Consider the following 19272-nt stretch of genomic DNA (forward strand, 5'->3'; position numbering starts at 1 on the left):
TGCTAATGTGTTCTTTTTTTCCTTACCCTTAGCACGGAAGCTGACCCAGGGTTCCTCTTGCACACTGATGGAGTTCTTCAAGAGATACAAAATGCACAATTCAAAGCTGAACTCGTGCAGCCTGTGAGTGTCCCCAGAGGGTCACCATTCTCCAGACCCTGCAAGGCCATACTCAAGAGCAGGTAAGCTGCTACTTGTGGAGACACATCTTTCCACACACCTCAGCAAGAGTGCCAAGACAGCCTGAGGGTTCCTGTAACCTCTCATTACAGAAGAATATTTTTATATTCCCACTTAATTGTTGAAACTATTCACATGAGAACAAACTTTCGAGTACTGTTTTTCAACTTTATCTAATTCCAGAGTTATCATATTTCAGTTGAAGGTAAGTACACTTGCCATTCCAACTTTATTGTTTTCTGTGTTTAATCTGGGTGTTCATTATACCAGGATTCTCACACAAGAAGTATGTACACAGCTGAGCGTGAGTAGCAAGATATCAGTTATTCCACAAGCAAGGCACTTGAAGGTTAAGTCACAACATATATTTCAATATTGTACTTGAACTCAAATACTCCATACCTGCCCTTTAATTCTGCATTTTGTAGTTCTTCTCAACTGATAGATACTGAGCAGCTCAAGCCTGATTTTAAGAGCAAAGTCTGCCTCAACTTTCACTCTTATATTTGGCCTTCCCCTTTTCTCTAAAACTTGGTATTCCTTGGCTTTTTCTAACACTCAGACACTTAAGTTGTATCTGAGTTGTAGCCAAGAATTGCACCCCTTTTTTCCCACAGGTAGTGCAACACTCCAGCACTGCCACCACCCAGAGAGAAGAATCATGAGAATGTTTATACTGCTTTAGTGAAACCCTGATAGTTTATAACATTGTTGTACATGTCGAGTTTGACACTCAGATTGTGCTAAACCCCTGGTTTTCAGGGCTGTAATACAACTGTGCCAGATCAGAAAGCTGTGCTACAATGTCCTGGTCACCTTTCCAGCAGAGGGACTCCTTGTTTGTCACAGCTCTCCTGTGCCACTTCCTTTTCCTCATTCTTCATTATGGTGTGAGTAAAATGCTCTCCATCAAAACAGAGAGAAGAATCAAGTTCTTTGGCAATGTCCAATTCAGGCTGATTTTTGACAGTTCTAGCTGTATTCTAGGCTTCCCAACCTCTTAGGTAGAAAGGGAGTTGTCCCCACAGCCTTTTCCATGTTGCTTGGGAAGCAGGAAGGGCAACCTGGCCTAGACTGTGTGTTAACTACTTGTAGAAAATATTGGGAAACACAAACCCTTCATTTGCAGCATCTTCCACGACCCTAAACACCAGCATTCAATATTAAAGCTATTCACAGATTTAGCCTGGTTCCAGAAGCTTGCCTTTCCCAGGAAACATTACCCTCTGAATAGTCAGCATATGTGACTTGGGAAGGCTGAAGCTTCTGGATACCAACTGCATTTTAAGTTGCTGTACATATTGTAAGCTGTCCCTTATCAGGAGGAAGCCATTTAATAATACCTAATAAAAATAATAGCATAGCAACTACCTTTTACATGTCATTGGGTTTTTTAGGTGAAAGGTTGTACTTGACAGATGAGAAAGAAATTAAGAGCCTCTGCTTACCATGCTTCTGCATCTGCATTTTTGACAGCAGTGAGCCACATGTGCTTTTTGTCTGCTGTTACTGTAACAGAGGCACTCTGTTAAATAACAGACCTGTCCATGAATTAGGCACTCACATGCTGTGCTGCAGGAGTCTGTACAAATCAGATTATCTGAACGACAAATCTCTTGGTTTATGCATTTTAAGAATTCAAAGTAGCAATCCTGAAGTACAGACACACATCAGATGTGTTACCTTACACATTACACCAAATCCTAGTCACATAACTGGCTTCCCTGCGTGGGCACAGGGATCCATGTGAATTCCACTGCCAGATCAGAAACCTCTCATTTCAAACCTTTCTTTATCTCAGTTTTAAAATCCTTTAAAATACCAAACTAAATGTTTTTGATCCAGCTGAAACCTCTAAACAGCAACCTCCAGCACATCTTGGAGCCTGCCTGTCCATGCTGCCCTTATTCAACTTACTCACCTGTATATAATCCTAAATTCTGCCCTGGTTAGATACCCAGTTGTTTTGTGCCAACATTAAACACTTCTCCTGCAGACAGGCTGTGTCATTTCAATTTTTATTTTATTCCTCTAAAATGCACAGGATAAGATCTACGTGGAATTAAAATTAGATACTCACTTGTTTCAAAAGCATATTCCCCATTAACTGAGAAGCAATTAGTAAGAATGGAGCAGCCAGTCCTCACTTTAACATCAAGGACTGCCAAACATGGAAGATATCTCCTGATCCTCTGGAAGAAGCTGAGTCAGCATGGAGATGCAGAGTGATTTCTGCCCTGTGGGGCCTGTGAATCTCAGAGTTAGTTGCTGTGGAAAAATTCCATGGGGTAAAACTGGGAGCTTTTTATGTACAAAATATGGAGCCAGTGAGCTGAATGTAGCTTTGCTGAGCTGAATTTTGATGGCACCCTGCTTCTGAAACTTGTCACCAGCACAAAAGGAGCCCGCCTCCAGTCTCTAACAGAGTTTAGGAAGATACTTCCACTACTCTAAACTTCATATGAACACACTGCATACACTTCTGACATTGAAATGGTCAAATCTGAAGGCAATGCTACTTCTTTTGAGATCAAGAAAAATATTTGAAGTCATTGGAATAATACTGATTCCCATGGCACAGCAATTTGGCCCATAAGCACATCAAATGTTATCGGCTTTGACAACATACAGTTTTGAGAAAAGCCATCTTAAATTATAACACTCTCCAAGGCAGAGCTGTCCAGAACTAAACAAAGCTGTTCCTTGACACTCAAGAATTTAAGGCAGCAGACACTGAAGTGTCCTGCCACCCAAATCCTTGAACTCTGCCTGGCATTTGTCAACGTGGGCATGGTCTGACAGAATTAACATCACCCGATTTCTGATCTCATTACAACGAGACAATCTGCAGGATCAGATGCACTTCTTGCCCAATGCCCTCAGTCAGCTGCTTTTACCACTGAGGTAAAAGTTATGCAGGAAGGAAAACACTGAGCAGATGGGTGTGTTTACACAGCAGTTAAACTGTGTATGCAGAAGCACCACTTACAATATTTCTGGGAAGCAGTGTAGTCAGGAAAGGATAAAAGCATATTAGAATTAATAATGACATCAGGCAGGTCAATCATATATGAGTTTTTCAGGCTGTGATTGGAAGTTTTTTTCCCAATTTTTGTCTTCCATAGCCAATGCCAAGAAGCTGTATAAAAATTTCTTGACTTACAAAGTATTTTGAAAAGCTGTAGTTTTTACTGAATATGTGAAAAACACTAAGAATATGTAACCATAGAACGTTAGACCAAGATTTAAATAGATCAAACTCCAAAATACAACCCAGTTATGTAAGTAAAGACAAGAGATGGCAAACTTAGAAAGACACATTTACAAAATTTTAGATTTTTCTGTTTATGAAAGAAAATGAGTGTTCAGATTACTCAGAAACTGGAAAACATCAGTGAACACAGAAGAGTTATCTTGAAAAATACATTTGGCACATAAGTTATTATATGCTCTCAGATGAACTAAAAAAAAAAAAAAAAGAAGAATGTTTCCAGTTCCCTAACCTAAAATAGATAGAAGGGTCCTTTCTGAGATTTTGCAGCATAGAGTGATGAAGACCAGCTCTGAACAGGACTTAAGTTTTAAGATTTCCCACTTCAGGAGGACTGGATCACAAAGATTGTGCACAATTAACTTGACTGTCAGCCAGTGCACCAGATCAGACACTCCTGGTTTGTAGGGACAGTCCACAATTAGCTGAAAAGCAAACCTCAGCTCATAATCCTGCTGTTTAAATGGAGACCCAAAAGGAGTGATCTGGAAGTTGGCCATATTGCCCCACAGTCCTAAGGCTGGCCCACAAATGAACATTGCTGCAAACCCTTGGCAAGCTTTGTGCTCGTGTAGAGGCAAGGAATAACTAAGGAGAGGAAACAATAGCTCTGCAAATGCACTGAAATGTTCAGGAAGCAGGAAATGGCAAAGGGCCTGTTTAGATCTTTGTGGTTCCTTAAGAACAGCTGAAGAGGCTTTATCCTCCCTTCCAGGCAATGCCCCGTGTTCAGGGAACCCTGGCACTGGCAATCCCAGGGGGCTGAAGCCCTATTCCAGAGAGGCCTTTACCAGAAGGAAACAACCCCTCTACCAACCACCTGATGCAAAATTAACAAACAGCAATCCTTCTCTGCTGGGCACACACACGGATTACACACTGCAGAACTTTATGACTTCATAAACTAGTGAACTAAGTCAATATATTGGTAACACACCATCTAATCTCAACTGTCATTTTGGTTTGATTATAATATTGTTCATGTTAAGTTTACAGCAGTTGAGCCCATGTGATGTGCCTCTGTGATGCTAATATTTACCTTTATCATTTAAAATAATAAAATATGAAAAAGCACACAGAACTAGATTGTGCCTTCATATGTAACAGCCCCTTGCAAGTCTCTCATGCAATACAAGTCAGGACTTCTAAAAACAAAGGCCATGATGAGAATAGGTCACCCCTTGTCAAGAAAGATGAATTAAAATGTATCCACTAACATGATCAGAGGACAGGTGAGCATATTTTACAGGAGAACAATAGAAGAGCTTGGCTAGCAAACTGAAGGATGTTAGGATACAGGTTAGTTCTTACAGCTCCTTTTTTGGGGAAGTTAATTCCAAAACCAGAGCTTATACTCATCTCCATTTTTGTAATTTAGATGTTACTATTTTGGAGGATATTAGTTCATCTTAAAAGAAACCAAACCACAAGACTTAGCAATTTTTATAACATAAAACTAGAGTTTGAAATATTTGGCATAGTCTCTTCTTACATACTCATCAATCCTTAACAAGTTTGTGATATCCTGTGGTTGCCTCTCCTACACTGTGAGCTCAGAATTGCGGCCCTTAACCATGAAAACTTCCTCTTCTCTGCTCCATGAGGAATGCTGGATGTGCACTTTCCTGGAAGATACCTATAAATAACACCTTTTCTAATGCAAACAGAAACCCTCCAGTACCAAGGTGAGGGTTTTTTAGGTCCTGATAAATAGGGCTCTCTCAATATTAGACAACTGAGAGAATTAATTCTTCTCTTCACTAATGATGCTCCAAAGTGGTTCCTGTGCAGTCTTACCCAATCCAGGCTCTGGGTTCTTGGCTGGACAAAATAAGGAAGATCAAAGTTTCAGACAGAGGCAAGATTGTTGAGACGGGGAACATCACTTCCTGCAAAGGCATAAATCCCTAAGTTAAAAACAGGGAATCAAGGATGGCAACTCAGCAGCTCTGAGGGTGAGCCTGTACCAGGGAATAGGGGAGGCACGTGGTCATCCCCCTGTTCCTGTCAGGGCCCTGCCAGCTCTCCTTGGCCTGGGAACGAGTTGCTCTCAGCTGTGTGCAGAAGGCAACAAACACCTGCTCTGTCCCTTGAGGGGGTGGATGCCCTGCTTGCCCTACAAATTACTGATATCCACCTCAAAGGTACAAACTACTGACATCCAGCTCCAGTGACAAGAAGCGTCCAGCAACCCAATAACCAGCTTTATGAGTGTGCACTCAGTTGCCAAAAATGAGAGAGAAGAATGAGGGCACCTCCAGCATTCCAAACCTCCCAGCATGGCCAGGCTGCCTGACAAGAAGTCTTTCCCTGAATGATGGTTCATATTCCACATCCAAGCAAGGGAAAACCCTGTTAGTGCTTTGCTCCATGCAGACAGATTGCCTCCAGATGGGAAAAGCAAGATCTCTTCACTTGTAGGAAATGTTGAGGGGTAAAAAAACAAAACAAAACCTACAAAACCAAAACAAACCACAAAGCAAACATCTGATCACCATTCCCGTCTACATCTGTCTGAGTATCAAGCTTTGGGGCCTCCCAGCTCATCAGGGCCACTGCCAGGAAGGTCCTCCATCCTCAGAGCACATGGAAGCACAGCCCAGGAATCCCACTGGTGCTCAACAGCCACAAGGTCAGACTGAGAGCTGCTGTTTTTGAAGCATTTTACAACTTTTCAAAGAGGAGCATTCTGATTTTCTTGCTTTCCCAGCGAAGCTCCTTAATTTACCTGTGTGACTGTGGAAAGTTTGTTGCATTTATCCACAAGCCAAAAGGAAGTAGGGATTAATCTTCAATGTCAGACAGAGTCTGAATCCCCACCTAAACCAACACAAACTAACTGCCCTATAATCTCTCAGTAAATTAGTTTTGCCTTTTTGTGGCAGGAGGAAATGCCAGTAAGCTTAGAAACAGGAAGCCAAAAATAAGGCCACAACACAAATATATCATTTGTTTAACGTAGTAAGGAGTAAGATTAAAGAAATACTGGCAGCCATAAGGTGATCATTTTTCCTTCACTTTCTTCCACAATTTAGATTTGAGAAATTCTTAATTAATGAATGTTATCTGCAGACATTCATTGCTAACCAACAGTGTTCATCAGGTTTTCTCTAAGTGACTACCTGGGCTGCCTCCCACCATCCCCTGCACAACCATTTCCCTCTCTCAAGACCCTTCAGAAATAACTAGAGAAACTTCTGCTCCAGGAAAGTTCTGGATGCTTCCTGCAGTGGTAGCAATCATGGTACCGTTAATGTTATTTTTTTAAAATTGCTTTTTTCAAAACATAGCTTTCAGAAAACACACAGTAAAAAGACAAATTCTTTTCACCTGGGATATTTTATCCTCAAAACCAATAAACTGGTTCTGCTGCTTGAGAAACTGCTGCTATTGTTTGTTTTCTTACCTTGACCAGTGCAGCTACAGTCCCTCCCAAATCTCCAGTGCTTTACCTCTTCTCCTTTACTCTCTTCCCTCTTTTGTCTTGTCAGAGCCCAGCTCTGCGGGCTGTTTTCCTGCTGACTCCTTGGCCAGCTGGGCTGCTCCCCCCCAGCCACCACTGTCCTTACCCACCCCTGCAGAGGCTGCCATGTCCTGCCAGCTGCCCGAGGTGACCCCTCCCTCCTCCAGGCCTTCACTCCTCCTTCTGATCCCTCCATTGAGCTCTAGCAGGAGGATCAATGAAAGCACAAAAAGTACCAGCCCCGTGCTGGGGCCAGAGCAGCCTCGATGGGCAAAGTCTGACTCCACTTGCATGCCTGAGCTAATCAGCCTTAATTGCTCTTTAGGGTTCATGCACACACAGCTTGATCAGAAACAAGACAAATTTTTAATTTACTCCCTAAGATACAGTCTGTGGTTAACATTCAGGCTGGGAAACATGAGACCAAACACTTGTAATTTGACAAAGTTACAGATATGACTGAAATCCAGCTCCAGTGACAAGAAGTGTCAAGCAACCTAAATAACCAGCTTTGTGAGCTCCAACTGTAATCAGCTTCCTACTGTTTGTGATACCTCTGCATTACCTGTACTTCTCTAGAGCCATTTTTCAAGAAAAGTTATAAAAATAGTCTGTTTTTGTAGGTTATTTTTACCCAGCTCTTTAGAGCATTATAGGTTCACTTGGTGAAAGGATGTTAAATTAGCTTCACAAATATTTAGTCAAGCTGCAGCACAACTTTCCTCCTCTCTTTCTGGACAGAGCTAATAGCTGTGCCTCCTGGTTACTGTAGTTACACCTTACTGGAAAAGCATCCAGGCTCTTGTCCCTTTGGCTTTAAGACTTCCTTCCCAGAGCTCTGGGTCAACTAAAATGCTAACTAGAGCTGTTCAGAGAGTAAATCTGCTCTAGCCAGGCTATTTCACTGCCTTTGGGAAAGGTGGATTTGGGTTTTGATGGGTTTGAGGTGAAGTGTTTGCATTAGGTTTTTGGGGAATTTGAGTGGGAGTTTTTTGGAGTTGGTGCTTTGGTTATGGTGTGTTTGTTTTTTGCAGAACACTGTGCTGAAATAATAACTCTGCAAAGTCCATGTTTATTGCAGTATATTCACTGAAATGAAAGGTCACAGAGTTTATGTAGCGAGACATAGAGCTATCCCTTTTACTCATGTGGTGTAAATTTTGTTAAATAAACCCCCATAAATTCTGCTAATAAAAACCAAATCAGAAGAGATTTAAGCCCTGCATGTTGTTCCTCAAAGAGGCTTTCCCGTAAATACAGTGGGTTTTTTTAATTCCAGCAATGACCACTCAAAGAACAGTCATTAAGTTATGTTTTAGGTTGTACATATCAAGTTTCTCCTCTTGTTCAGGCTTGATTAATTGTTAAATTAGTGTGACAGAGAATGAGCTCCCTCCTCCAAGAGTGGCATTTCAGCCTTAGGGCAGTGTTTCGCTGCCGTGCAGTGCCAGCCCTGTGAGCCTGAAGATGTGCCAGGCTCGGAAATAAAAGGAACCTTGTTCTGCTTCAACCTCAGCCTTGTCCAGCATCGTGCAGTGACACTTGGAGGTCTTTCAAGAATGTGTGTCACAGGCCCTGCTAGAGCAGATATGGAAAACAGTTTAACAACTCCACAGCTCTGTGCTGTAAGAAATCCAGTCCCATGCAGGCACGTTCAGAAAGTTATCACTGAATAGTGAAAGGACATTGGAAAACATCTCTTTCTAAAGATACAGGTGAAATGTATGTTGTGGTCATTTTTTTCCACCAGTAAATTAAAGTGAAGAATATAATAGAAGAAATCCTAAAGATGAAATTGGCTTTAGGAGAGCACCAAGGAAGGAGGGGAATGTAAGCAGTATCCAAGAGACACAACACACTTGCTAAGCTGTTTTAGTTACCCTACTTCACTAAGCCTGCCTGACCACAGCTGTTCCTCCATGTCACTCCAGAAGCTACAGGAAACCACTCCTAAATGGATCACAGGGGGCTGAAGACCCTCTTTGCTAAATTGCAGCCATAAGAGTCCAACTTCATGGCCAACACATCACCTGCTGCAGATATGTACCTGGAAATGACTGAGACAGGCAACTAAAATACTGATGGCTTAATACAGGAAAAAGTGATAAAATAGGTACAAAAACCTCTTCCATATCAGAAATAACACAGAACTCCTCAGGCTGGAAAACACATCAGATAATAGAACAGACTTATAAAATAGTGGGTGACACAAAGACAGTGAATAGAGAACAACTGTTCAGTGTTTCTTCCAATGCAAGACCTGCAGATTATTAAATGACAATATCAGCAAGTTCAAAGGAAGGAGAGACACTTCTTTTCTCATAAGGCACAGCTCATGTATGAAACACTTTGCTACAGGAGTGAATGTTTACATCAATTCCAAAACTCTGCAACAAATTCTTGGAGGAGAAACCTGTCAGTCCCTATTAAACACAGAGACAGGGGCTGCAGAGCAGAAAGCCCCAAAGCAGCCTCAGCTCTGCAGTCTGGGCTGTGCCACCTGGGCTGCTCCCACACCACTCCTTTGCCAGCCCCTATTGCAATATCCTGCCTCAAGACAGCACTGCACTGGAGGAGCTTTGGGTCTCCCCAGCTCTGTGGCCATCCCTGTTTCCTGGTGTTTTCCTGCAGGGCCATAAAGCTGCCAGCAGCACCTGTGGGTTGTGCAGGGGGCAGTGCTGGGAGCAGAGCACGGCCTACAGTGCCCTTGGGTTCCCTGCACTGCAGAGCTTGCCTTGCCTGTGGTTTGAGCCCACCACGTCTGTGGGGACAGAGAGACAGCTTCTCCCTGCTGCTGTTTATTTGCAGTAACTTGCTCAAACGTGGACTTTCCCCATTGAAACGTAACAGCATGAATATGCAAATAGTAAATCCCTGTCAAAAAGTAATTTAGCAAGAGCCAGGTCCCTTATCTGTGCTCCTCAGTCCCATTGTGACTTATCACAGTTGACATTTCAGCAGGGCTGTAGTGGCAGATCCCAATTTGAACATTCATGAGGGGAAGATGCAACAGCCCAGCTTTGATGTCAATAGAGTGTCAGTCTCTGTCGACTGAACTTAATTGCAGGAACTGCATTAATAGTCAACATAAGCCATCTGTTTAAACATGTGTGTTTTGAAAAGGACTGCCATGTACAATAAACATGCTCAACTGTAATGACTCACATATCTGTTTATGTGAAACGAGGATTCAACAATTTCCCTCACAAAAACACTACATTACAGGTTAAAAGCAGTTTTATATCAAGTTAATTTGTTTTCGTGGCAGGTCGACCGATCTGACAGCTTTGAGGCAGCCTGGCAAGTTTGTTCACCACAGAGCTGATGAACCACACTGGGCAACCTTCCCTCAGGAACCTGTTTGGTAACTCAGAGCTGCACCAAGGAAGAGCAGCAGCTCAGGGAATGAAGGGGCTGACAGCACATAGGTACAGTTGCAAAGTGTCCTTCAAAACATTTGTCCAGGGTGCACATGGAGAGCAGATACTGAATCCCAGGTGAGAGGCCACAGGTAATTCCAAAACAAACCAAGGGAGCCTGGGGGTACCAGCAGTCTGGATTTAGGTAATAGCTGTAACCACTGTGGGCTCAAGAATGGGGTAAACATTCATCTTGGTTATACATTCATCTGATCTTCAACCCCTGATCTTACACAAGGGAGAGCTGTTACCCTCTCCTGTGCAGGCCAAAGCCACTTCAAGTGGCTGGCACACACCTGAGCAGTCATGTACCAACGAGGGGAAAGTCAGAAGTGTGTAACCTCCTGTGTTATCTGTCAGACTGAGGCAAAAAACAGGCTTTCCTTCCTTTGTTCTTCCTTAAAAGTAACAGCTAATATGCACTTACAAGAGAGAAACAACCTGCCATCAGCTATCACTGGTGCTGCCATTTCTGAGTAAGCTTTGTTACATCAATCATTGCAATGCACTGGTGCCTGGACTTACTCAGCAGCAGCATAAATTATGGATCTGCTTTCATCCACACTGAGCAGGGATGCAGAGTCTGGCCCTGTGCTTCCCTCTCACGTGTACAGGGGAGAATCCTGTTGCATTTATCAGCCATTAATATGCACAACATTTATTAGTACCTGTAGAGAGAGGCTCAGGAACTGGAGGGGTAGTGGAGGAAGAGGGGAGGGGGAGGAAAAAACCTCATATGGTCAAGGCACATCGTGAATCAGCAGCTCCAGCACCTTTCCTCTCCTGGACAATGAGCCTGACATCACCATGGCCTTGTCTTTTGGTTTTTCCTTTCCCCTAGAACCATTTTAAACTCATAGAATCATAGAATCATAGAATCGATTGGGTTGGAAAAGACCTCTGAGATCATCGAGTCCAACCCTTGGTCCAAATCCAGTCCATTTACTAGATCATGGCACTCAGTGCCACGTCCAATCTGCGTTTAAAAATCTCCAGGGATGGTGAATCCACCACCTCTCTGGGCAGCCCATTCCAATGCCCATATTTCATGGGAAATATAAGGAGGTCTCTTTTATACCCTAAACTTTTCTATTGTTCCCATGAGGTGTGATGCTTCATTAAATTAGGGGGTCAATAATTGTATTTTAAGACACTCTTTAACATTTGCAGTTTCCTCATTAAATGTTTTCTGCTTCATATACCTGAGCTAGTGCTGCTCAGTCAGTGGGTTTTGTTAATGTTTGTATTTCTGTGACGTTGAAGTGAAGGTGGTGTAGAAGAAACCTCTAGAACTAAAGTTCTGTGTGATGTGCTGGATCATTCCTTTCCTTTGGCATCCTATTACCTCTCCTTCTGTAGTTTACAGACATTCTGACAGCACAGGCCTGTGTTAGTTTAACCACAAATATACAGCTAACAAGATATATATATATATAAATATATATATAGAGAGAGAGATGACATATGACAAGCACCTACCACTACTCAGTGTATAAGAGCACCACTAACAAGCCAGGTGTTGCCAGCTCTTCCCAAATCAGAGAATTATTACCACATTTTCAACATCAGTCAGTGTGAGACGTAGGTGACAGTTCAGTAGCTTTGCAGAGCCCAAAACTTTCCTGTCATTAAATATGAATTAAACTGGAGCTGATCCCCAGTTTTCCTTGTGATGTGTTCACTAGAATATGATCTTTTTCTTGTCAGCTGTTTTATAAAATTCTCACTATTTTACTTGGAGATCTTTCATGTTTTGTTTTAGGGTCCAACTCTTTCTTCAATAATACACCCAGATTTCTGTTTTTGCTGTTATTATACCCACATTTTTGGGGGGACAACTATGGCACATACTTGCTACTTTCACTTTTTCTTATTCCTCATAATTTGTACAAGATGAGAGACAAAAATAGGATCATTTTCAGGTTACTCACCTGGATTTATCCACTTAAGTCTAGATACAGAGGTGTCAACTTGAGGTGACCGTGGTGATGGCTCTAGGCCTGATGTATTCCAGACCATGGTAAGTAAGAATTTTCTCTTCTGTTTTATCCTGGGCAAAAGCTCCTCTTCAGACTTCATTGTATCAAGTGTGAAATAATATATGTTTATCTAGTAAATTGCTTTGTAAGGAGGGTTCAGGGTCACTCTTCAGAAAAACATTAAACAACTCCTGTCTTCACTTCTAAATTGCTCTCAGTCAGGGCTGTGCATCTGCAATTACCTTAAGAAAGAAACTGAACTGAGAAAGTGCTGAAGAAAAGAAACCAAAAAGCCAAAAACCAGCAATGACTTTTCTGTTCTTGCATCTGACAGGCAAGAACCTGATTACAGAACCCTCAAATGAAACATAAAACATACTGACCTATTTAACAGGCTCCAGCTACAGAAGAGCTCAAAATTAAGACAAGACTTTTCTCTAAGTTGTTTCTTAAGGCCTTAGTGCAAATTAAATTCAATAACAAGAACCATGAACAGCACCACGGTTACAAGGAGAACTCTTCATTCTCTGCTATAATGGAATAAAGAAAATAAGGAAAAGAGATGAAAAAAAAGGGATATACACCCCTCAGCCTTTCAAAGGACAGTCAGTTTTGACTGCTTTATATTAAAAAAAAATCCAACTCCTCATTCCATTCTTTTTATACATCAACATTTTTATATTCTTTCTTCTTTGGCACTGGTTATATTCTATTCAGACAGCACTGGTTTCTAAATGCAGATGAGACATGGCTTAATTATTTTTTATATATCCCATGTTAACTATGGTATGTTTTTATCACATGCTGCAAATCTTTTCATCCTTTGACTCGACATCCTTTAGTCCTGCAGCCTGTGCAGTCAAAATTCTTGTCAATGCAAGTGTAATGAGCTGAGAAAGGGGTCCTGCCTGAATCCCATGGTGTGCACTGGTAAGTTATCAAAAGGCAGCCCTTCAGCCCTGCCAAATTATGTTCATCAGCAGACTTCGAGCAGGAGGTGCCAGCCTTGGAGCTGCTGGGGTTCAGAGGATCCAGCAGGAACAATCCACCTCTTTCATCTGTGCAACTAAAACACAAAAGAAGCTGTAGCATCAAAGATGAGTGCTCAGGCTCTGGATCTGGGAATAGTTCACAGCTCAGAGCTCCTGAAGGCAGAGCCCAGGCAGACACGTGCCTATGGCAGGAGCAGCTCCCTGCTCGGGCAGCAAGTGGCTCAGGAGGGAAAAAACCAAACCAAAAGGAACCCCAAAGCACCAGACACTGGGTGCTGTGGCCCTCCCAGGGAGGGCTGGAGAGCCCAGGGGGGATAGGTTCAGTACCAAAGGCTGTGGTACACCAGCCAAGCCCTCAGATTTATTCAGGGTCTGCATGTGAGAACTCCTAATCCCAGAGATAACACACCATGGAAAACAGTCCCCTGGAGCAGTCTGCATGACCTGCTCAGTTCTGGGCAGGTCAGTGCTCTGTGCTGCCCAAAGCTCTGCTCCTGAGTAGGTTACAAGTGACATGAGTTCTAAACAGGGGAACTGTCAGAAACTACTCCTACAAATATGTTCCCTACTCAGCTTCATAGTTTGAATAATAAAACCTACTCAGTTCAGGTGCCTGAGGAATTGCTACTCATATCCACCAGTTCAGTTGTCAAACTCATGAAACCATCCCAAGCCCAGCTGCAGATGCTCTGCACACCAGTTATCATTCAGTTAGTTTTCAGACACTGTTTTAAGCTTAGACACAAAAGCCCCAAATATTCCAATCCTTCTAGGAATGTATCTTTATGATCAGGGCCTTAGTTTCCTAAGAGATAAGCAAGAGTATTTGAGTATCTAGTAATAAATATACTACACTGTTCCTTTCTGGGGGCTAAGGGTGCTGCTGGTTTAAGACCTTTCTCACAATACTGAAGTTTTTCTTACCAGTAAATATGTAAGGCTTTTCAAGTTTTAAGTCTTGCTTAGTTTTCCAACACTTGCATTTTGTACTGATGATATTTACACCTCACATGAGCATTACAAGTTTTTAATGTGGCAGTCATGACATTCTTCTGAGATTCCCTTTCCATGGAGGATCAGACTACAGATATTTGTGGTACTTCTAAAAAAAAGCCAAAATGGGTGAGACATCTTATCCTATATACATTTCTGGTATTAGCAAAGCATATGAGCAAAGCACAGAAAAATCATCTCCTGTGTTTGGAAGGTGAAAGTGAATCAAAGGAAAAGGGAAGTGTGATCTGAGGAAGCAAAGATGGGGGAAATTCTGCCCTTTGAAGATACTGAAAGTCGAGGTGACCATGGTCCTGAGCAGCTGGACCTGCCCCTGCTTTGGGAAGAGGTCAGACAAGGTGATCTCTGGGTCCCTGCCAGCACCAACTATTCAGTGACTCTGAAGTGGACAAAAGTCACAGGCCAATGCCATAACAAGGACTGTTTTTCTTTAGGAGAAAGTAGTTCTTATCAAGAAAAAGTGAAATGAGTGGTACCCAGTCTTCAAAGAGTGTTTCTTTACAACACAAGCACTGAGTGGAAACATAAATAAGTGGAGCAGATTAGCTCCATGCTGGTAGCCCTAGTTCTGCATTTTGGTTTTCTACTTTATCAGTTTTTCTTCCAGTAACTTCCCTGGGAGTATGCTGCATTTTGACCTTTTAGAAGGTCCCACAGATTAAATCTCCCTTTGTTTCAGTTCATATCTGTGCAATTCTTGAGTATTCTGCTCCTGTGGGCCTCTCCACATTAAAACCTCGTCTTCTGCTGTGCCCACGTAGTAACTTCCAAGCGTGACAAGTCATTCCTGTCAGCTGGACATGTCAGTTGTCCCATAACTTCCACGCAGTCCCAGTCCTGAAGCAACATTAAGTCATTCATTCCTAGCAGGATACCTTCACAGCAGATGGCTAAAGAAGGCCACAGGCACTTTTAGAACAAGACAGAAATATTCCAGCTGCTTCCCACACCTCCTGCTCTACATTTACTAGATGTGTCTGTTCCTTTCCAATAGGTGCATTTAGGACAAGTCTTAGGAAACTCATATTGAATTAGATTTGTACTTAAGCTTTATGCAGACTTGGACAATGTCCAGCTCTTCCCGTGGGTTAAGAACAACTCTGTTTCATGAACTTTTTGTACAAACAATGGTTTTGGTTTTGATTCCTCTGGATTGGGTACATACCCCAGCAAAGCATCCTGCTACGAAGATAGCTGGGTTAATAAGCAACAAGGCTGTAGAATAGTTTTGTAACTTTTCTGAACAGAAGTCAGAGGTTTTATCTTAAAAATACAAAATGATTTCTCAGGTGCACAGCATCCTCTGTCAGGGGGACAGAGTTAAGTGGGGTTACAGAACCCCCCTTGGCAATGCCTGCACTTCCAGCCCAGCCATCCTCCATCCCTGGTGGACAAACAAGGCAGGCAAACACCACTCAGTGCTTGACACAACTTTTCCTACCCATGAGAAATCACCTGAGAAGGCTTGGCTCTCCTCCTTCCCCCACAGCCCAACTGATCCAAGGCTGCACCGCTGAGTTACTGTCTTGGAGCAGCTTTGACAGCACCTAATTAGGGATGTGAAGTCAGAATTTACCACAGTCACTTTTCCACCATTTGTGACGTTGCTTTTGCCAACACCCAGCATGAGCTGCTTGCCCTTAACAAGCTTCACTGGGTGATCCCCCCTTCTCCTCCCCTTCAGCTCCACGGCTCAGGGTCAGCTCTGGGAGCAGGTCCTGCTGAGCCTGATAACACCAGAGCTCTGTCCTGCTGTTCCTGGGCAGGCAGGGGCAGTGCTGGGGCCTCAGCCCAGCTGCAGTTCTGGCACCCAGCACTGCAAGAGCAGCTGGGCCCAGTGCCCAACTCCTGCAAAATCTAAAGGTTGGGATCTCAGCAGGAAGCAATTCTGGCAGGTGGGCACTGGGGTACCAGAGGGGATCAAGCAACACCTCTTACAACCAGGGTGTTTTCTAGAGTCACAATTACCTAAATTAAATAATCTTGTGAAACCACAGAAACCTCAAAGACAAACTTAGGTTGGCCCTGGCATTTCAAGACATCTGTTACTGCTGTGATATTTGTTGGTATGGTAAGTTCACATTTATTGCTCACTGGAAGCAGCCAATGGTTAGCACAGGAAGATTTGACAAAAAAAAAACCCACCCCACCAAAAACAGGACAAAGATTGGAGTTGAGTGGTTTCACCTTCTGGACCTGTGCACTTTCGTAAAGGGATGATAGAAATAGTCATGAATATTCATGCAATGCTGATCTAAGCTATGTCATCTCATCCTTTGCCTCTGCACATGAGCAAATGAGCACCTTTAATACAGGCCTCTTCCCCGAGAGCTTTTCCCAGCGTCTTTCTCAGCCGTGATGTCCAGACAGGGAAGAGCTCTTCCCTACAGGCAGCTGAGGAACATGGTGAGACACAGCCCCAGGAAACCCACAGCATGGAAGGATGCAAGCCTTGGAAATGAAACCTGTGTGACCTCCTGTAATTCACAGCAACAGTTTAAACAGGCTGTGACTTGCTTCTGTGTGTCCTTCCTCACCACAGCAAGTCATGAACACCCAGAACCTTGGCTGGTCCTCCCACTAAAAACAAGCAACCCTAAGGTTTTTCAGACACTTTCTTTCACCTTGTGCTACTTTAAATGCTTCCTGCATGAAGCCACTGGAGAGGCTGAGCAATGCAAGTAGAAAAATCATTAAGATTGAACAGAACAGAGCAAGCTGGAAAAACGTGTTCAGTGCTTTCCTGTCTGGTACATGCAATGCTTGACAAGGTCAGGGTCTCACTGTACCACTCAGGGTAGCTAATTTTGCATCATCAGAACATTTGTAGCCAGAAATAGAAAAGTAACAGCAGAAGGAATAACAAAATCAGAAGACAGAGCTGTGGGGTCACCTTTGGCTGTTAATTCTCTTCACTCCTGTTTGTTGGACCCATCCTCTCCTCTCTGACTGTGCTCAGTTCCCAGTACCTCCCCTCAGTTGCCATATACCACCAGGAACCTGGGCTGTAGCCATTTCTGTTCCTGACAGGAACAAAGAACTACTGGAAGCTCTTTTTCTCTCATAAGGACTCCTCAAATGCAAAGAACCAGCAGCATAAAACACGACTCACTTATCAATCCCAGTGGAGGCACGATGGGCTGTTACCCAGAGAAGAGTGTGCCCCTCTCCCCACCCTGCAGGCAGCATGAACACTGTGCCCAGCCCAGGCTGGGCCTGCTCTGGGGCATCTGCACCTCTGTTTTACATCCATCACCTTGATGCAAAGTAGTTTCCTTCGCAGACACTCTGCAACAATAAACTTTGTTTTATCTCTGCTGTGAGGACACACTGTTCGGCATCATTTTATCTTTTCTTCTAAGACTACTAATAATGATATTAGAGTACATTTCAGTCAGCAGCATTAGGTCTATACTGAAATGCTACCTCAATCTCCCCTGCATTGTTCTGTTGGGGCACACAGTAATTGATAGGCCCTAATTACACCATTCCTTTGGGGAGCGTAGGGCCACTGTTTGTTTTAATCAAACATCCTGCTGCCAAAAGCTATCGATAGATGTGACTCATTTCCTCTCCTACCCTGGCCAAAGATCGTGGCCCCAGAGTTCAGCCACCTCTGCAAGCTCTGGATCCCTCAGGTGGACACAGGACAAGTGCCCATCCCTGAAGCTGCTGGAGAGATGGGATGGCCCGGCGAGCACAGGCTCTGTGGCATGGCCTCCCTGGGGTCCTGCAAGAGGTCCTTCTACACAATCCAGTTTACACAGACTTCTCCAGGACAACTTCCCCAGCTTGGCAACCCACAGACAGGCTTTTTTTGCAGATTTATACATTCATCTAATTGTTCTTTCCTCAGTTCTCTGAGGAAACTCAGAGTTGCCCACAGCAATCACTGGCTAGACTGAAAAAATAGAAGCATTTTTGCCCATGAGGCCCCCTCATATGTTCAGTCTTTCACCACAGTCACTGTGGCTGACTGAAAAGCCAAGCCCCAGGAGCAGAAGTTCCCTTTCTGAAAAGCCCCCTCAGAGGAAGCACTTGGAAGCAGCATGTGCTGTGTCCAGCAGTGCCTCTCCAGAGCCAGCCTGAGAAATGGGAGCAGCTCAGGAAAAGTGGTGCAATCAATAGAATTCGATACTGCAGACACTATGCTGCCTAATCCCCAGTCTACAGGTCTGTCCTGTCAGGCTTTTTAGGTCACAGCTATTTGCTTCCCGTGGTATTATTTCTGAACCTCACCTGAAAAGCAGCAGTTACAGGAATTGCATCTTCCCCTCCCGTACCTCAGCGTATCGCAACACGAACTGTACTGGAGACAACCTGAGGGGATTTCTGGAAAGAAAAACACAATACTTGCTTTGCAGTAACATTTCTTTTCCAGAATGGAAGAGGCTGGGTTTGAAAAGGCCAGCACAAGTAGTAATTCCAGAGCAGCTGAAACAAATAATATTTGCTTAGCAAAACGTGAGTCCAGGATCTTGGCACAAAGACCTTCTTTTCCTCAAACAACTGTCTGGGGTTTTATTTAAATTTAAATTAAGATGTGATCTTCCAACCTGTGAGCACCACTGAACGCAGCTGATTGCTACCCCAAAACAGGAGTTTTGCTTGAGAGAGTCATTTACACTCCCACATTTTCATGGTATTTTAGAAGTTGAGAAAACTTCTGCAGATGGTATTTCTTAACTCTGAGGAGCTGTTTGCTAATGCCAGGGGGTGGATTTTCTTCTTGCTGTTGACTCTAATCTGAAAGCATCGAGGCATCATGAGTTTTTCCAGGCTGGAGTATCCAGTTGCTGTTGTGTTTGCTTATGCAGGTGTTTTACGTAATTGCCCCAGCGAGGCTGACGCTCACGGGAGCAGCTGCAGCACAGGCAGCACTGCAGGAGTTCCCCACTTACAGCTCAGCTCACCTCTCAGAGCTCAGCAAAAGAAGCCCTGTGCCCTCCAACAG

At 43.5% G+C, this 19272-nt stretch overlaps 1 protein-coding gene across 1 annotated transcript in view; it reads left to right on the forward strand.

The window, feature by feature from the left end:
- The window catches only part of LOC113983307 (translation initiation factor IF-2-like), a 39053-nt gene that overhangs the window by 8871 nt on the left and 10910 nt on the right, over positions 1–19272 (forward strand). Inside the window, exons 3-5 of the mRNA XM_039387832.1 lie at positions 33–182; positions 10183–10411; positions 12284–12353. Coding sequence (XP_039243766.1) covers positions 12322–12353 — 32 coding nt within the window. The 5' untranslated portion in view covers positions 33–182; positions 10183–10411; positions 12284–12321. The remainder of the gene's footprint in view (positions 1–32; positions 183–10182; positions 10412–12283; positions 12354–19272) is intronic.

This window comes from Pipra filicauda, unplaced genomic scaffold (genome assembly GCF_003945595.2).
Source record: "Pipra filicauda isolate LSUMZ 115617 unplaced genomic scaffold, ASM394559v2 scaffold590_size258242_pilon, whole genome shotgun sequence".
Taxonomy (NCBI): domain Eukaryota; kingdom Metazoa; phylum Chordata; class Aves; order Passeriformes; family Pipridae; genus Pipra; species Pipra filicauda.